General features: G+C 37.4%; 1 protein-coding gene across 1 annotated transcript; it reads right to left on the bottom strand.

Annotated features, from left to right (window-relative positions):
* Nucleotides 1-409: 409 nt before the first annotated feature.
* TLR3 (toll-like receptor 3) lies at nucleotides 410-9,088 on the bottom strand. The gene is made up of 4 exons (XM_004682500.2): nucleotides 8,645-9,088; nucleotides 6,786-6,977; nucleotides 1,090-2,942; nucleotides 410-832 (listed from the first exon to the last, which is right to left on the bottom strand). Exons 1-4 carry the CDS (start codon nucleotides 9,086-9,088, stop codon nucleotides 604-606), a joined length of 2,718 nt encoding a protein of 905 aa, XP_004682557.1. The 3' UTR covers nucleotides 410-603.
* Between the last annotated feature and the right edge of the window lie 5,337 nt (nucleotides 9,089-14,425).

A 14,425-nucleotide genomic window follows, 5' to 3' on the forward strand; every position in this document is an offset into this window, starting at 1 on the left:
AGGCATATTCCACCTGGGGCTGTTTATTCTTATCGGTGCCCCCCTAGGGGGCGCCACCTGTAACAGCCTTTGGCTCTGGTCTTGCCTTTCAATCCCCCACAAACAATTAAAATACAAAATAAAAAGCCTTCTAATTTAAAAAAATTGTTATTTCACTTCAAAATTAGGGCATATATTTTAGTCTTCCATAGAAGACTATTCCATTCCATTGAAATAGTACTGTACCCATGAAAACAATTATCTTTCCATTCTGTTATGAATGCGTCCAAAAAAATAAAACTAAATATAATTATCACAACCCTTTACAAAACTATTATATTTTTATGAGAGATATTTTAAAACTTTTAAAAATTTTCACAAGCTTCAGTAACTAAATGTATATTCGTTAGTAGAAGGTAATTCTTATATATTTATTTTGGGTCTAGACAAGTCAATTGGTAACTAAAGGCCTAAATGAGATCTATTTCTGTAAAAGGTTGATATTTGTGACATCAGCCTCTCACATATAAACATGAACAGGTAGATTCACCATCATTTTCAAATAAAACTTAAATTGGACTTTTTGAAATTCACATCTTTGTTCATTTTAGTCTTCATGTAAATTTAAGGTGCTGAATTTCTGGAGCCAAGAGCTACTTCTAACTTGTGATGAAAGGCATTTATCCGTTCTTTCTGAGCTGGCCAGTTCAAGATGCAGTGAGACTTAAACATTCCTCTTCTCAAACAAAGCGCATGGTTCAGTTTATAATCTGGAATCTCCTCAAGAAAGATCAATATAATAGAATCCAGATTTTGTTCAATAGCCTGCTGAACTGCATGGTGCACCTTGAATCTAAGTTAAAAAAATAAGAGGTGTCAAATTAAGTCACACATTAATATACAGGTCTCAATAGCCAAAAGCTTTAAAAGCTAAAATTCCCCCTAGAATTTAATCTGTCACTAAATTTCTGATTATATCTTAAGTTTATTTTTAAATTGTTTAAGGTGTAATACTACTAATAACAATTAGTAATTAATAATAATTTAGTAATTATTAGAAGCTCAATTGAAAATGGATGCAATACTTAAAATATCACAATATTTACCTACCTTTTGCATAATGGATCTTTTAGTAGATGTTGTGTTATGACAAAAATAATTTTTCTGCTCCTTTTGATGCTGTTAACAATTGCTTCAAGTTCAAGTACACCTGCCTGGAAGTCCCTTTCTTCCAGACAAAATCTGAGAGTTTGATCTCTTTCTTCCATTGGGGAGAAGTTTTCCCAGACCCAATCCCTATCTTTATGGGCGTGAATGATATAAGCCGCATATTGGAACTGCTCGGGTTGTTTGTCTATTTCTTGGAAACCAAGAACTCGATGCACTGAAACATTCCAATAAAAAGATATCCTCCAGCCTTCAAAATGGACAAGCAGAACGATAATGATAAAAACAGACAGGGTGCTGGTACATATCATGAAAAGGAGCTCAAAGGGTGCACTGTCCTTGCAGGGTGATGTATCAAAGAGCATCACTGAGAAACCATGATACTGAGGTGGAGTATTGCAGAGATAGTGACTTGACAACTCAACGATATTGGTGTGGGTAGCATTCATCCAGTTAACAAACCAGGCGATACTTTCACATGTACAGTCAAATGGATTAAAGCGCATGTCTAAATTACTCAGGTTCTTGAAAACTGGCTCAAAAACATTCCTCTCAACTGATGTTATGAGATTCTTCTGAAGGTTCAATGACTTTAGAGACTTCTGATTATCAAAGACAGAGGGTGGCAGGATATTTATATTATTCATCCCTAAATTGAGGCTCTTTAATTCAACTAAGTCCTTGAAGACCTCTGTTGGGATCTCATCAAAACCATTGGACTCTAAGTTGAGGATGTGGAGGCGAGAAAGACCCTTTAAGAACTGAACAGGACCACCAGGGTTTGCATGTTTCCAGAGCCTTGCTAAATTGTTATGCTGCAAATCCAGAATTTCTAGTTTCTCAAGGCCCTCGAACAGGTCCTCATCTACATTGGCCATGTTGTTGTTGCTTAAATCGAGAATGGTCAAGTTATGAAGTGGATAAAAAGGTGAAGGAGAGCTAAGCAGATTTTTAAGGTCTACCCTTCGGAGCATCAGTCTTTGAAGGCTTGGAACCAAGGCAAAAGAGTTGCTGTTCAGTTGTAGATATTTGTTGTAGGAAAGGTAGATTTCAACAATATTTTCTAGACCTCTCCATTCCTGGCCTGTGAGTTCCTGCCCAATTTCATTCAGGCCGAGGTCAAGGACGTGTAAGTGGCCCAACTGTAAAAAAGCACCACTTTCTATTTTGGAGATTTTATTCTTGGTTAGGTTGAGTAATAGTAAAGGAGAATGATCAAGTGACAGAAATGTTTCATTTGTTAACGTTTGCAAACTTGCAAAAGAGTTAGATAAACTTAAGTATTTCAGCTTTATCAGTCCTGTGAACATATTGCTCCCTATGTTTGGCAAGTTGTTATCTGCCATGTCAAGATACTCCAAATCTTCTAGCCACCGAAAGGCAAAATCATCAATCTTGGGAAGCAAAGCAAGGGAATTACCTTGTTTAGTAAAAGACTGTCTCAAATTCAGGTATCTCACACTGCAAAGTCCAAAAAAAGAGTGAGAAGATAAATGAGCTATATTATTAAACTCCAGGGAGAAATCTTCTAGGCGGCTTAGCCAAGCAAAAGAACTGTTACCAATTACACTTAAGCTGTTGTGGGAAAGGTCAAGCGTGGTGAGATTTGTGTGGTTTAGCCCAGCGAAAGTCGCGCTGTTTATTCTGTTCATCTGGACGTTGCTCAGAGACAGATGCTGAATGCTTGTGTTTGATAATTCCAAACAGAGTTTTGTTGTGAGACTAGGGCCCAATTGGACGTTGTTCAGCGAGAGGCCAAATAATTTTCCAATTGCATTAAAACACCCTGGAGAGAACTAAAGGTGGGAGGAAAAAGGTTAATAACCAAAACACAGTAGAATTATAAAAACCTTAAAACCCCCCCAGCCCTCTTTTACCACCCTACGTACACTCTCTCTCCTTTCCTCTGACGCACCGTAACTTCTCTGTGCCTCTAGTACCCACCCACCTTCTCCTCCAGCCCCTCACCTGCCCTTTCCTGGCTAACTTCTAGTCAGCATTACTGTCTTGACTTAGATGTCCCCTCATTCGGGTGCCTTCCCTGATCTTCCAGCTCAGACTGAGTCTCCTAGTCCTTTCACTTCATCACACTGAGTGTAATTATAACTGACAAGCTACCTAAAAGTCACCACTGGGACAGCTAGACTTTTCTGACTTTCTCAGTGAACACCATGGAATGAATGAGCGGCTGTATCAGGAAACAGTGATACATCTTTCTCTTCTGCAGCTCTGAGTTCCTGTCACCCTCTGCCATTCCTTCCTGCTTGCTCCTGTTCACTACTAAGTTTCTCACTCCCTTCACTCTGCCCGCATTTGCTCAGCAGAAACTTCACTGCGCTGGGACTCAGCTTTAGAACGAAAGAACAGAGGCAGGGCAGAAGGAATCCATAGGACACAGTAGCCAGGAGAGCAAAGAGACTCTAATTTCGATGGTGTCTCTTGGGAAATGTTCGGGCTACTGAAAAAGATGACAGAAGGTAGAGGAAAAGGTGCAATATTGTGAATAAAGTGAGTTGAAATACAAAATAAGAAGTTATTAAGTTGTGATAAATCTACATTAGATGATTTTGCAGTCCCCTTTAGAAGAAGTTTTTGAATACTACACAGTGACTTGAAGGATGTTCTGAGATGTTACCTTTTTAATTTTTAAGTATACATTTTATTTCATTTTTGTTATTAATTCCAAATGCAAGTTACACTGTCAAACTCCATAAGACAATGAGCACAGCTTATAAGCTCACAGGCCCTGTCCTAACATTGCCACAGAGATGGCTATGTCATCTGCTGTGAGAACTTGGAGTTGCTCTTTCACTTGCATTTAAATGAACTTACTTTTGGGTAAAGTGATAATAAGGATAAGTTGGTTACAGGACAAATATACAAAAATTTATAAAAGAAATTGCCATAGGGTAACTGGCACACAGTTAAGTGGTCTGTTTAATTGCAGTTGCCATCACTTTTCCTTCTTATTACTTGGAGAAAAACTTAAAATTAACAATCCCAAGTGCTAACAATGGCCTCTGGAATGCAGCCTTTTACTGATGTCTATCTTCACCTATGATTTTTATATATTTTAAAATATTTCTACAAGAGACATTCTATACAATAAAACCCCACTGCTCAAAAAAATTGGAGTAGCTGACATAGGATATTTAGCCATCAGAAAATAGTTTGGTGCAGTCTATTTTTATGTCTGAAAATTAATACAGTTTTAAAAAATCTTAAGTATTTCCCATATTCTTACAAGCTTACATGTATATGAAACTAGTTAACAAATAGAAGAGTTTGGATCTAAAAAGAGAAGATTGGTTAGGAATACTTCCTTGTAGGAAGTTTGTTATAATAATTTAATGCTAGTTGTCTTTATTCAGCACTTATTATATGCCACTTGCACTATGCCAGATACTTTGTTATAAATTCTTTGCCTCATAGTCCATAAAACAGTTTTATGACAGGCCGCCCTAGTAGCACAAGGGTTCAGTCTCAGCACTATGAAGCAAAGGCGACACAAAAGCATGAAATTTGATCCCAGGCCAGGGAGCTGATCCACAGGTGCAGAACACCTCTCCCACTGCTTCCCCTCAGCTTTGTATTTCAGTAGATCCACCTGTCCTGCTCCCCACTCTGTCTCTGGTGAATCCTCTGATCCTCCCTCCCCTCTAGCCTCACCCCAGCTCTTGTATGCATAAATAATAAATATTTAAAATATAGTTTTATCACATTAAATTCAAAACTGGGAAATAGGAGCAGAGAGAACTTGAATAATTTGCCTGAAATCAGATTATTGAGAAATAAAGCCTAGAAAGGGAACCAGTTACCCCAAATCTAAAGCCTGCGTTTTTAACCATAATATTATTTTAATCCTTTTATAGATTTTTATGAACTGAACAGTATTATTGTTAGCCTACAGGCCAAGGGGTACCTGAGATGCCAAACTTGCATCATCTAAAGGGATCCTGTCACCTCCCCCCCGCCCCCCAAAACACACACACAAAGACAAAGCATCCTATTTATATAACTTTATATCAGCTTTAGCAGTGTTAGTGTATACAGTGAGAAGAAAAGACAGGATACTAGCTTCTCAGTACACAAGCCAGCTGCCCACCCCTTCATGGGTAAATGCCCAGATAAATAGGGCCCAAGCAGGGCAACAAAGTCTAGGCCACCTTCTGGACGGGAACCCTAGGAAGAGTGTGAAAAGAGGCCAGCAAGCCTGGGACAAATGGTTAAGTCAAACTATAAATCCAGATAATAATGAATAATGTCAGCATCCCCAACTTCTGCCACTCCCATGTCTCAAGCGGCTCTACATGTCTTTTGCCACATGTCTCCTCCAAGTCCCTTTTACAAGGTCAAAGCTGAAAACACATGACCCCTTCTCCAGGTGTCTCCCCAGCCCACCTGGACATGGTTTCACCTGACTGCCTGAAGGCTTAGCTCTCAGTTCAGCCTCTCTCTATGCCAGGCAGGGAAAAGGGTTCCTCCCCCTTTCATGGAAATGCCTCTGTTACTGTATTTCCACGTTACAGGTGAGATTGCAGCACTCAGTAAGTTTAAGTAAATTCCCCTTGGTCAAAGTGCTGGTCTGCTTGATTGCCAGCAGAGTCCCAGCTCCTATTCCATACTAAACTCCCTTTCTTGCAAGGATGATAAGAGCTCTCAATGTGTCCCTGCGAGCAATTCTATCACATGCCTAGTTGGCTGTGAGCATTTTTGCTGTACAAGATTTAAAAATGAAAAATAATGGCCCTCCCTGGTGGCGCAGCGGGTTAAAGCGCAGCACTGAGAATCTAAGGCCGCTTCCGCATGAGTTCGATTCCCGCCTGCCCCAGAGGTGACCACATGGCGCGGCAGACCTCTCCTGACCCGCCTGCTGCTCCCCTCAGCAGTGTACTTCGTCGATCTGCCTGTTCTGTTCCCCACTCTGTCTCTGGTGAGGCCTCTCGCCGCCCCTGGGCCTCTGACCTGCACCCCAGTTCTGTATGCACAAATAAATAAATCTTTTAAAAAAATGAAAAATAAAAGAGACATTCAAAGGGATATCCTAACATGGCTTTTTTCAGGGAACATGAAAAATGAAAATTGATTTAAATGAAAAAGACCAAATATGGAATATCTAAATACTTTTGAAAATGTGTGCATGTTCACGTCAATACGGTACAAGAAAGTGGGGTCGTATGTAAGCCCTCTTCCAGGTCTATCATTCATTCACAATATTACACATTTATTTTGTATTTTTCGGCAATCAAACTTACAGCGACTGAAAAATCAGAGGGCAAAGCCACACTGCAGACTATTGTTCTAGAAGGTAAAGACACATCTGCTTGCAAGGAATTGATTTTGATCTTCACAGGAGAAATGAATCCAAACTGCTCACCAGTTCATTCTTTTCCCTCCTATGGCAAAATTGCCTTCTGACCAATCAGTTTTGCAGGGAAAGGTTTACAGTCAAGAGGTTTATAGTGAAATTGCAGGAAACAGAGATTCCATGGCACCCAAAAGTAAGTATGAAGAATTCCGTAATAAAATGTCAAGATTACCACTCTTTTCTCTAGGAATCTTTAAATTCTTATTGATGTGACACAGGGGCCTTCCAGACTTAAATGCCGAACACCAAATTATTTCTCCTTACTTCTTACCTCATTAATTGGATTTGATGACAAGTCTAATGTTTTTATGGAAGAGTTCCCAAGGAAATCAAATTCTTCACCTCTTATTGCATGAATTTTATTTTTTGATAACAGAAGCACTTGGAGATTTTCCAGTTGGGTCTGAGTTCCTAATTTAGTCGATGATAAACCATTATGAGATAGATCTAACTTGATTAAATTCTGAGGAGGAAAATAAAACAAAACACATTAGTTAGAGTCCTGCTATCAAAAACAGTTATTCTAAATGCCCATCAATTTTAGAAATAGCTCCACACAAAACAACACCTCTATTCTAGAAAGAGCTAATGGTAATAAGAAATCTTTGTTGTGGTTAAAAAATACCAATATTGTAAGGGTTTAGTTTCTTGCTAAGAATTACTTTATTTTCTTTACCAAAATAAAGTGGAGCCGCTTGTGTATTTGTGCTATAAGGAATGTTCATATAAGTATTGTTTACTGATAATAAGTGTCGTTTAAAAAGGAATTAACATGGAGGAATTAAAAAGGAATTAATATGGAGTCCTTGTCAGGCCTTCACCAAGACTAATACCTGATCTAACTGATTTAGAATTCTAAACTAATCAATCTGGAGTTTCCAGTTCAGCACTGGTGAGGTTAACTGCACACCACCACCTTCCACCCAAGGGAAGGTTATTTAGTTTGTCTCAAATAGTCTTTCTTTTCTTTTCCTAATAAGCTCATCCAACCTTCCTTTCTATAAACCACCCCCTATTTGTGCAAGCCCTTACATGGCTATTCTTGCTGGAGGAAATTCTACCTATTTGTGATTTGTTTAATAAGGTTAACTAGGTCTCTCTGATAGTCAAATGAACATTGCTTTTTTCATTGCATTTATTTATAATGCAAGTGTGAAACTTCAACTTTGAAACAAAACATGCAGTGTGAAACTTCAACTTTGAAACAAAACAATAGAAAAATGAAGAAATGTTTCCCTTAAAAGCATGGATAGAAGTTTGCTGTTCATGAAATCAGAAAAAGACTTTTGTATTTAGAGAGGGGGAAATTTTGTATCATGACTTTTTTTTTTTTGATAAATACTTTGGAGTATTTATCAATTTATGCTGCTTTTGAACATGTCAACTTCAAACTAAGGAAAAAGGTAAGAAGATCTGATTTCTGTTAGAGCAAAATAAAACTTCGCTAGTCATTACTATAACCAGGTTTTGAGGTCTTCGTGTCCAAAGACTTTCTATCTACATCAGAAAAAAAAGATTTTCAAATCTAAGCATATTTAAATGTGTATATATTATTCCTGGCATCTAAAGTTAAGGAATACTCAGCTTTTTTATAAATCTATAAAATGAAGAAAAAGAGATTTGTATTGGGTTAGGAATGACAATAACATGCATTTTTTACAGATGTAAAATCCAAGCAAAGTATTGAAAAGAGAAAGATAGTAACCACTGGAAAAGCAACTTTATGAGACTTAAGTCAGTAGGTAAGTTTTAGTAGAACAGTCTGCTACATCATGTATTAATTAGGCTGTTAACTTTCACTACAAGATCTAAATCAGAAGCATAGCAATCTGTTATGTTCCCCATGAAATATTCTTATTCTGCTGTGATCATGACCTTCACATTTTGTATCTAAGTTCTATTGCCAAAGGAGACAGCAAGAGAGGCAGAGATCTATAAAATCAATGATAAATAATTAAAAACTCTGTTTACTCTTTTGAAAACAATTTCAACCTTAATGGCAATATTTGTGTGTGGGGAGATCAGATTTCTTATTCATGATTTTAATAGTTAGATATGAAGGCTAAAAGATGATTGAAAACAGCATTAGATAACATTTTTCTTATATGAAAATGAGTATTTCCATCTTACCTTCAGGTTTATAAAGGGGTTATTCTGAATTTTCTGGATTGGGTTGGACATTAGATGGAGTTCAAGCAAATTCAAGCAAGAAACAAAAGTTTTATCAGAAAGATGAGATAACTCATTGTGCTGGAGGCTCAAAACTTTCAACAACGGAAGTTGTTGGCACAGATCTGGGTCTAGTTTCGAAATGGAGTTAAATCCTCCATCCAATACAGTGAGTTGCCTGTATCTTGTGAAATTGGCGGGTGGTAATTTTCTGAGTTGATTATGGGTAAGATTCAACACCGTTATGTTTGCTGGAAGGTCATCAGGTACTTGAGTCAACTTCAGATGACTGCAGTCAGCTACCTCGTGTCTAATAACACATTTGTTGGTACAGGACACATAGAGTATCCAGAAGGGGAACAGTGTCCCAAAGGAGTAGATGTGATAAGGCCAACGCAACCTCATGATTCTGTCCTAAAAAGAAGCACAAAAAGTAATGGACAGTATGAAGAACGCATGATTTCAAATGCATTGGTAGATTTCTTGTGTAGAGCCAAAATGTGACTATGATGATCTCTTTATTCATAATTTTTATGATACATAAGTATGCATTGTACAAGTAATATGTTAAATGGAAATAATTCCAACAGAATGAATAAGAGTCAAAAAAAGGGACAAGTGAACTTCCTCTTTCCTCTTCATTTCCCAATTGCCCTCAGGGAACCCTCCTGAAAATTTTCATAGTGGAGTCCACAAGCCTAAACAATAGGTTTGTGCTTCTATTTGTTTGTTTATTGATTTTAAACATTATCATTATTATTATTATTTTTAAAGATTTATTCATACAGAACTGGGTTACAGGCCAGAGGTAGAGGGCTGGTGAGAGGATTCACCAGATGCAGAACAAGCAGATCAACGAAGTACACTGCTGAGGGGAGCAGCAGGCGGGTCAGGAGAGGTCTGCCTGCCATGTGGTCACCTCCGGGGCAGGCAGGGATTGAACTGGTGCTGAAGTGGCTCCAGCTTCTTAGTGCTGTGCTTTAACCCACTGTGCCACCAGGGAGGGCCCATTTTTTTAATTATTAAGATAAGGAACTAAACGATAGTACCCCCTCATTACCTTCATAACTTTGCTTCAGTTGTTTTTTCTTTCAGTATATTTTTTAAATTGCATAGAAGAATTAGGGTACAGACCAGAGGTATAGGGGGTGGAAGGATTCACTAGAGACAGAGTAGGAGCAGAACAGGTAGATCAACTGAAATACACTGCTGAGGGAGCAGAGGGCAGGACAGGAGAGGTCTGCTGTGCCTTGAGGGTCACCTCCAGGGCTGGGGACACCTTGCAGTGGCTGGCAATAGCTTGGTAGCATGGAGACTTTAACCCCTACACCACCAAGGAGGCCCAATCAACTAATTTAAACAAAATCTCTTGGTTCTACCTTATAACACAGAACATTATCCCCTCGTATTTTCAGCATACTTCTCCCAACTTCCACCCTTACTTTTTTCTGACACTGACAGCTCTAACTTTGTTCGGCATTGTCAAGATATAAAATATTAGTACCATTAGCACCATTTTCCTGAAACTATGATTAATTCTGACTGCTTAGTCTGGATTAACTCAGCAAATCTAATGTCAATAAATATCACTTCCAGTATCATAATTCTATAAAAAAATATTTGTTACAGAAATAGTAGAGTTTAGAGAAATACAGATAGTAAGAAAATAAACCTTGGAGTTATTGAATAAAATTTTCAAACAATAAAAGGCATACTTCATTAGTATATGCCCTCTGAATTTTGACAAGTGTATACCCCTGTATAACCCAAACTCAGTGTATTCCCCCATCCTTTTCCCAGCTAGTTCCAATCTCCATCTCAGAGAGGGATGAACTGCCCAAACTTCTTTCCACTGTAGATTAGTTTTTTTTTCTTATAATCTCATATCAGTGGGGTCATATTCATTAATTTACACTCAATTTTAATTGATCCATATTTATGGATTTATTGATTTATTACACTCAATTATTTTCAGCTGAGTGGCAATCTGTTGTGTAAATGTACAATACTTGGTCCATGTTCATGTAAGTTAGGAGAAGCTTTTCACTATGATGAATAAAATACACATATATATCTATATATATGGGCTAAACATCTAATATGGGAATAGTTGCATTATAAGAAATTCCTAGATCTTTTGAGGAAGTTTTACACTGCTTTATACTCCCACCAACATCTTTACCAACACTTGGTTCTATTATTTTTATTTTAGTCACTCTGGTGAGTGAAGTAATATCACATTATATTTTAATTCACACTTGTCTACTAATAATATTTAATATAATTTTTCATATGCTTTGCTCACTTGTATGCCTTCCCTTGTATACTCAAGCACTTCACCAATTTATTAAACAGGTGGTCTCTTTTTTATTACTGCATTATAGGAAATAATATATAAGATAAGCACATCATCAGATTTATATTTTGTGAATATTTTCTCCTGTTTTGAGGGTTACCTATTCACTTTCCTAATCAATGATACTGTCATAATTATGATGAAATCTAATTTATCATTACTATTATTATTGCTTTCTGCCACCTGCCTATGAACTTTACTTCCAAATTACTTCTTTTGAAAGATTTATGATTTTCACTGTTAATTTTTTTTTTCTGTACTGTGTTGCTTGTACCTAGAAAAATAACTAGGCTATACCCAACATTGAGTAAATATACAATGAATAAATATCTTTCCAGAGGCAGTTACTCAACTCAAGAAAACCACTCTTCTCTTCATACATAGTTAGTTACAACTTTATTTCGGTGAATGTATAGCCAAGTTGGTATTTGTATACTATTTTCATAGTCTGTCTAGGCTTGTTTTCAGATATAAAAAAATAAACTCATACAGCCTCAATGTAGGCAGAGGAATCAATAATAATAATAATATTTCAGTAGATTTTTTGTAATACTTAACAGTCATGACACAAAAACAATTTTAGGAAAGCTTTGAGATTGAATTCCATGGTAATTAATACTAGGAAAACAGAACAAGTACATTTAGAATTGTTCTAATACTCAGTAAAATAAATTAGTGGTTTTACTTACATTCTAAACAAGTGCTGAGAAACAGAATATAAAACAGCTGCTTTAAATTAACATTTCCATTTTATAGCCTTCCTAATATTGGCACTAAATATTTTTTAAGCTATTACACAATGTTTATACCTGTAGACTATGAGGCATATTATAACCCGGCCTGCTAGGATGCTCCTCACCAAATTGTTCAAATGTATGAAGAATATGGGCCTAGAAATGATGCATTCTAGATATCAGAGACCAGCTCCTTTGTTCCTACCTCTCTGAGATTCTTCAAAACTCTCCTCCTCACAAACTATTCTGCTTCTACTTACCAACTCATAGTCCCTGCATTACATTCCCTTCTTTATCCCTGCTGGAAATACTTAGATAAAGAGCAGAATTGCTAGAAACTAATCCATTCACAAAGCATATTTCTGACAGACTGAAAAACATTCCTAGATCAGAAGACACAAAAGATTCATCAGACAGAAAAGACTCACTAATGCTAGGTAGAAAGAGGAGGAAATGTATATACACTGAAGGAAATTTATGAAACTTCAAAATTGTGATCACTGGACCAAAAAATAATACCCAAAGCTTCTTCTTCAAGTAGAAAATATGATCAATTATTTTCAAAGGAAAGAGATTTAATTGATATAAAACTTTTCATCTGCAACATGAGCCACAGCAAATAATAGTAATAAGTTTCCAAAATGTTCAGGGTCAAAATTTTGCACCTAAAATTTCACATCCAGTTGAATAATTACAGATAAGGGAGAAAAGTTTTTGATAATATGCAAAGATCCAGAAAATTTATGTAACCTATGAAATGTGTTACATGTTTCAAAATTTGTATCACATAAGTTACATGCTTCACGACTTCTGTATAACATGTATGAAAGGTTTTTGTTTGTTTTGTTTTGTTTTGTTTTTAAATTCAGGCCCTCCCTGGTGGCACCGTGGGTTAGAGCGCTGCACTGCCAAGCTAAGCTGAGCCTTGATGGCTTCAGTGTGAGTTCGATCCCCCCCCCCCCCAGGTGATTCACATGGCGCAGCAGACCTCTCCTGCTTATCCTCTGCTCCCCTCAGCAGTGTACTTTGTCTGTCTGCTCTGTTTCTGGTGAATTCCCTCACCACCTCTACAGCTCTGGCTGTACCCCATCTGTATGCATAAAAAATTAAGTCTTTAAAAAAAAACATGCAATTGGAGGATGAAATGAGATTGAAGAAAAAGCCATTAAACAAAACCTAGAAGTTCTGTTTAACTTAGTGTTAGAGGTTTGGTAAGCACCATCAGACGAAAAAGGGACATAAAGGGATTCCAAGTCAGAAAAAAAGAAATGACCCTTCACCAGTTGTAGATGGTATTACATACAAAAAATCCCAAACGCATCATCAAAAAGTTACTAAATGAATAGAGAAATATAGGTGGCTACAGAATCAACATACAAATATCCACATTGGTTTTTATATAGCTAATAACAAGAAACAAAAGAAATTTAGAAAATAACTCCATTTATAATTGTCTCAAAATTATATTAAATTATATTAAATTAAATATCACCATAGTAACCCAACTAAGGCGAATTACAAGGTGTTATTAAAGGATTTAACAACAGAAAGAGAGAAGGATATACAACATGAATGGAAAGAATTTATATGTTAAAAATGACTATCCGAGACCCTCCTTGGTAGCACAGTGGATTAAAGCACAGCACTTAGAAGCTAAAGCCACTTCAGCATGAGCTCAATCCCCACGCTGGAGGTGACCCACATGGTCACCTCTCTTGACCTGCAGACCTCTCCTGACCTGCTCGCTGCTCCCCTCAGCAGTGTACTTCATCATTCTGCCTGTTCTGCTCTGGCTTTAATAAGTGGTGCTGGGAAGAGGTGGTGACTTTTCTACTCTTCATCATTCTCCCTGTTCTATCTCTGGTGAAGCCTCTCACCACCCCTGCACCTCTGGCCTGTACCCCAGTTCTGTATGTATAAATAAAGAAAAGAGAGAGAGAGAGAGAGAGACTTAAGTTAAAACCACAATGGGATACCATCTCAAATCCAAGAGAATGGAACATATTAACAAGTTCCCTAATAAGGCGTGTAGAGGATGCAGAGAAAGTGGAACCCTATCACACTGCTGGTGGAAATGTAAGCTGGTGCAACCACCATGAAAAGCAATCAGAATTTACCTTTAAAAAGCTAAAAAAGGGGGAAAAAAAGCTAAAAAAGGGAAATACTATGCAACCCAGCAATCGACTACTGGGTATCTACAGAGAACATGAAACCAATGTAAATGTGAGTGTGTGTGTGTGCTACCATGTTTATACCGGCATTATGTGTTATTGCTAGGTCATGGAAACAGCCTAAATGCCCACTGACAGGCAATTGGATCAAGAAGCTGTGGTATATGTATATCCACACATGGAATACTGTTCAGACATAAGGAAAGATGAAATGCATCATTCAGTAAAATGCAAAGAGCCTAAGAGAATTGCAAGTGGTAAAGCAGCCAGAACAATAAAAACAAATACTCGATATTTACACTTATACATTTTTTAAAACATTTTTAAACATTTAATTATTTATATATACAGAGCTGGGGTACAAGCCAGAGGTGCAGGGACAGTGAGACGATTCACCAGAGACAGCGTAAGGAGCAGAACAGGCAGATTGATGTAGTACACTGCTGAGGGGAGCAGCAGGCAGGTCAGGAGAGGTCTGCCA

Source organism: Condylura cristata, unplaced genomic scaffold (assembly GCF_000260355.1).
Source record: "Condylura cristata isolate star-nosed mole 26May11 unplaced genomic scaffold, ConCri1.0 scaffold00014, whole genome shotgun sequence".
Classification (NCBI taxonomy): Eukaryota; Metazoa; Chordata; class Mammalia; order Eulipotyphla; family Talpidae; genus Condylura; species Condylura cristata.

What these genes read in the sequence shown, in the direction of transcription:
- TLR3 (XM_004682500.2), bottom strand. Translation starts at nt 9,088, where the DNA reads ATGAGGTTGCGTTGGCCTTATCACATCTACTCCTTTGGGACACTGTTC. An exon ending in ACCCCTTTATAAACCTGAAG is followed by an intron (nt 6,978 to 8,644) that starts GTAAGATGGAAA and finishes TTTCCTCCTCAG; the next exon opens with AATTTAATCAAGTTAGATCT. An exon ending in CATCAAATCCAATTAATGAG is followed by an intron (nt 2,943 to 6,785) that starts GTAAGAAGTAAG and finishes TCCCACCTTTAG; the next exon opens with TTCTCTCCAGGGTGTTTTAA.